General features: G+C 39.8%; 1 protein-coding gene across 1 annotated transcript; it reads left to right on the plus strand.

The window, feature by feature from the left end:
- The first annotated feature begins 284 nt into the window (after positions 1-284).
- Positions 285-1,235, plus strand: LOC135249716 (G-protein coupled receptor 183-like). The gene has a single exon (XM_064325233.1). The coding sequence runs from the start codon at positions 285-287 to the stop codon at positions 1,233-1,235; it is 951 nt and encodes a 316-aa protein (XP_064181303.1).
- Positions 1,236-5,328: the final 4,093 nt, after the last annotated feature.

The raw sequence follows: 5,328 nt of genomic DNA on the forward strand, positions 1-5,328 counted from the left end.
GTCATCAGCCCTCCCGCTCCAGCTTCCGGTCTTCCTTTTAAAAACCCCAGGCTCACTGTTGAAAGCAATCAGAGGCAATCAGCGCAATTAAACAATTAACAATTATCGGCGCTGATTACCTCCAGCTGACAGTTGTGACGAAGGATCCGAGAGCCGCTCCTCTCACATTCTCACGCTCAAACCACGCCCCCCCCACCACAGAAGTGTGGTTGTTATATGCTATCGTCATATGAGGCAATGACAGTTAAACTTCTCCTTTGCAGTTTGCTGCTGTAACACTCAAGATGGAAAATTTATCTGTTGCTGAATCCGAAGGAAACAACCAAACACTGCCGATCCTGAATTCATGTGACAGGAGCAGCTTTGGGCAGATCGTTCTGCCAGTCAGTTACAGCATTTTGTTCCTGTTCAGCTTGGCTGGGAATGTGTCCCTGTTGTTCTACTACTTCAGAAAGGAAAAATCCTCCTCTAAGCTCTTTATAGCCAACCTGGCAGCCCTGGACCTGTTGATGGCGCTGACTTTACCCCTGGTGACAGACTATCGGTTGCAAGGTAGCATCTGGCGCTTCGGGGATGCCCTCTGTACGGCGTGCGTGGCTGTGTTCTACGGAAACCTGTACGGAGGAAGTCTTTTCATGCTCTGCATCGCCTCAGACCGCCTTGTCGCCGTGCGCTTTCCTGAAGCCTATGGGAGATGGACCACGCGCCACCATTTCCGCAGGCTTGTCTGCGTGTGCGTGTGGATTATCATCACCACGCTGTTTCCGTGGGTCTCTGTGTCTCTGCGGCCGCTGATTCGCCAGCCGGATGGACACTTGACCTGCGGGGACACATTTTCGGACGAACAGTGGCTCTGGCTGCCGATGATCCTGGTGCTGGGGACCGTTGTCGGTTTCCTCCTCCCCTACGCTGCCATCGTGGCCTGCTACGCCCTCATAGCGCGAGAGCTGACCACGTCCACAAAGGCGCGGCAGAGATGGAAATCGAGATCTCTGAGAGCTATCGTCACCCTTATCGCCATAATGACGGTCTGCTTCCTCCCCTTCCACACCGTTCAGATGGTCAATGCTGTCCATCGCTTGACCACGGGTCCAGGGAAGGGAGCCTCTTCTGGTATTTGTTTTGGCCATCGCTCTTTGGTCTTTTTGGCCTCGATGAACAGCGCCCTTGACCCTTTTGTCTGCTACTACCTCTCGTACAGTCTCAAGATCAATCGGCTATGCCAGTGGAGATGAAACTGTCTCTGTGTTCTCATGTGAAGTGCTTCAGTTTCACTTTGAAAGCTTTCATTGCATGTGCTCTATAACAAATGCAATATGGTATGGCAATTATACTTAATGCTGAAATTCATTACTTGACCCCAAGAGTTTTGAGAAGTGAAAATATTTCCAAGCTAACACAGGGAGATGGAAATGAGAGGGTCTCCATATTTTGCTTATCAATTAAATTTAGCTTATTTGGTCAGAAATGAAAGCTTGAATATTGTGTCAGTTAGAGATTTAATGCAAATTTTATATAGTCTTTTTGCTCTGAAAGTTATATGTATTCATCCGCTGGAGGAATGAATGCAGTAATATTGCATTGTTTTGTATGTATTCAGCCCCAAATGACCTGTGCAGTGACAAATATTGACTTTCTAAATAGCAATGAACCAAATAAGCCAAGAATCTCTTCTCTGCAGTTGCATGCATTTGATAATATTTTTCCAAATATTTCATACGTGACTCCAGCTTCTCCTATGTGTTGCCCAGGGTTCCTCCAGTGTTGTGCTAGGGCCTCTTCCTGTGCATTGCTAGGTGCTCTGCTTTACTAAGGGGAGATACAGTCTGTTGGCTTAGGTTTGCTTTGGTTTTCGCAGGCAGTGATTCTGAGCAAATATAATTGTTTAGATTATTATCATCTTCCTGAAATCTGGCAGAAAAAAAGTCTTTAATTTTTTTGACATAATACAAGTGTTTAAAATCATAAAACATGTTTTCATGTTTCGTAATTGAATGCCCCTTGTAGTGTAGTGCGCATAGTAGGATAAATGGTTCTTGAGATTAAGCACGAGAGACTCATCTCCTACATGCGTTACAGCCACGCACATGATGGCATTGTACTATGCACACCCAGCGCACCGTTGAACATCCTCTTTATTGCATGTTTTTCTTTTGTCTTCAGGAGCACAGAGCCATTTCCAAACTCATTCTGAAATATCTCCTATAATTCCTACTGTCTTCATTTTTAATAATGTGTCTCTCATGTGGTGCCTTATCAAATACTTTTTGTTAATTTAAATGTATAATATCATAAGCCTTGCTACAAACAAAACACTTGGTAACTTCCTCAAAGAATGGGCATGACCTTCCCTTGTAAAAACCATGTCGATTATTTCTTAGAATGCTGTTATTTTCAAGAAATAATCTGAACTTGTTTCAAATGATAGATTTCTGTAATTTACGTGTGATGCAAGTTAAACTGACAGGCCCTCAGTTTCCTGGATCAGTATGGTATCTTTTCTTAAAGCATGTTGGTACTATATTACCTTGCTACCAGTTTCTGGAAAGTGTCTAAAAATACCTGCCAGTGGTTTAAAGAGATCTCATCTAACTCTGAGTACACTGGGGTTTCTACCATCAGGGCCTGCTGCCTTATTTGTATTTAGTTTATGTAATTTATCTAGTACTTCTTTATTCTCTATCTCAATACCTACTGAGGCATTCTGAGTACTGAACATACCTTCTGGTCTATTGGTAACCTGCTCTCTGGTAAAATTCTCAACAAAGTTGCATAATGCACTTAACTCTCTCCTTAACTTTCATTTTTCTACTGCTGTATTGAAAGAAACATTTAGGATTACGTTTAGCATCTTGGGCAATTTGTCTTTTAAATAGCCTTTCAGCTACCCTTAGTTTTTTTTTTCAACCTTATCACGCATGTTGCAATGCTCAAGCTTATTACTCTCAGTCCTGTCATTTTTATATATCTTGTATAAAAAGTTTATTGTTTCTTCTCAAACTCACCCTTACAGCTTTATTCATCCACTGTGGAGACTGCTTTTTCAACTTACTGCTATTTACCTTTGGAATTAATTTACATTGTGTACCGAGAATAACCATTTGAACCTGCCCTATGTTTCATTCCCACTTTCATTTACAGTCTTTTTGATTGCTACAGTAAGAGCTGAGTATTGAGGTGCAATCAGATCTAAAAGGTGGACATTAAGGTATAATCAACTACTGGCAATTTCCCCTGCAGAGGCACAGTCACGCCTACACAGGTTTATTTTAAACAGCAGGAAATTGGCTAGAGGTGTATGGCACTATGTGTGGTCTAACAAAGGAGCGGGTGGGCTGCTCAGCCTTTCAGCTAATTCTCCTCTTTGCCTTCATCTCGTGATGGTGGAATGACCTTTCCCGCTCGAGCAAGAAGACAAAATCATTTGCCTGTTTTCAGCAACAGACTGAAAACCTACTTTTTTCAGACTATTCTTCAATTAAAGTGTAAAAACATTATAACTTTCCTCTCCTTTAAAAAAAAATGTATTTATTTTTTGCAGGTCTTGTGTTGAGAATCTCTACAGTGGCACTGATATGATTGTAGCATTACTTACCTCAAGCTCTAGTTTAAGTTTAAGGTACTTTGGTTTTAAAGTGTCCGATAAATTGTTAAATCAAAATTTATGCTAGTGGAATACATTTAATGGCGGTGACATAAATTTGTATTAGAAATTCTGAAGGTTTCCCAATTAATCATCCTTGTTAGACCATGAAATAATTCATGAAATGAACTGTAAATTAGTGAATTGTTGTATTGTGTAACCAATAATGAGAAATGTTTTGGTCATAGACATTACACAGCCCTGGAAAATTACCCCTTTAAAGAGGAAAAATAAATGCAAATTCAAAAAAAAATGATGCTTTAGACCTTTCCCACAGCCAATTTCCAGGCAAGTTCGATTTCATGTATTTAACGACATATGTAGCTCTACAATTAATTATCTTGTTATAATTTCTGAAATATAAACCAAGGGAACAAATGTCTTGTGAATGCTGTATTTAGGAACTGTGTATTTTATCATACATATTTAATAATTAAGTATCATTAAAGATAACATTTTTAAATTTTTTACAAATAGGTTAACAGAGTACAGGCAATCTGTAAAAGTAACAGGAAACTGGTGCTCTAGCAGTAATCATCCATCTATTGTTTTTACCTTGTGTCTTGCAATTTGTTCTGGGAAAGTAATCTGTCAGATCAATAAGGCAAGTGAGCAACCAAAAGTATTTCTTGTTTGTGTGTGTGTGTGTGTGTGTGTGTGTGTGTGTGTGATATCAGACCAAACCCGCAGATCTGATGTACAGTACTGTGAAAGTCCAAAGGCAGTATTGTGTCATTCTTCTTTTCCCCAGCAGGGGGCAAAGTGGCACAGACCTCCTGTGCCAGAAAGACTCTGGGAGCCATGTGAAAACACATTGTGTTAATACCCTCGTGTCTCTGTGCATGCGTGTCCATATGCATATACACATTGTTAAAAATAGATATATTTGTGTATTCAGTATCTATGTACATGCATGCACACTTTATACTGTATTTAATGGTGTATGGGGAAACTATATGTAAAAAGGGCTGCAATTTATACAAGGATCACTAAATATGGATGGAAATACCTTCAAATAGGCTACCTTTCTGTCTCATTTCAAATCCAATTTCCTGGAAGAAAGAACGAAAACAATAAGAAATGTGTCACTGTTCAGATTCTAATAGGCCACAGTGTAGGTGTAAGGATATATTACAGGGAACCATGAAAATGTGCTATGAAGACATGGTGTGAAAATTCTCAGTGCACAAAGGTGATAGGAAGTATCACATGAGAATGTACGGTCTCACCAAGGAAAGGAAAGGAAAGAGCTTGAATACTAAAATCTGTCAGGTTATCGAATTTCTGCTAGGCACTGAAACTGCCTTTCTGTTGAGCATTTGAAGCATTTACGATTGTCTTAACCTCACTGAGATAATCTACCTGAAGTCAATGCACCTGCTTTCAAAAGCCTTCATCAGATTAAATATGAAAGTTCATGATTTTTCAAACAAGTGAATGTCTACAGCATGCATAGCTATTGATCTTTAACATTGCCTTTGCGTTACAATTCAGCCAACTGATAATCATATTACTATGGAAACTGCATAAAAATAGAATTGCCATTGAGTAACTTGGATTGCAGTGTATAAATCTGAGCATAGCAAACATTCATACTCCACCAGCAATAACAACAAGTTATAATTATCATTAGCTAATATGTAATATTAAATTCCTATAATTTACATATCACCTCAGGCTCTCAA

This window comes from Anguilla rostrata, chromosome 3 (genome assembly GCF_018555375.3).
Source record: "Anguilla rostrata isolate EN2019 chromosome 3, ASM1855537v3, whole genome shotgun sequence".
NCBI classification, from domain to species: domain Eukaryota; kingdom Metazoa; phylum Chordata; class Actinopteri; order Anguilliformes; family Anguillidae; genus Anguilla; species Anguilla rostrata.

Excerpts from the sequence above, each read along its gene's own strand:
- LOC135249716 (XM_064325233.1), top strand. The coding sequence starts at position 285 with ATGGAAAATTTATCTGTTGCTGAATCCGAAGGAAACAACCAAACACTG.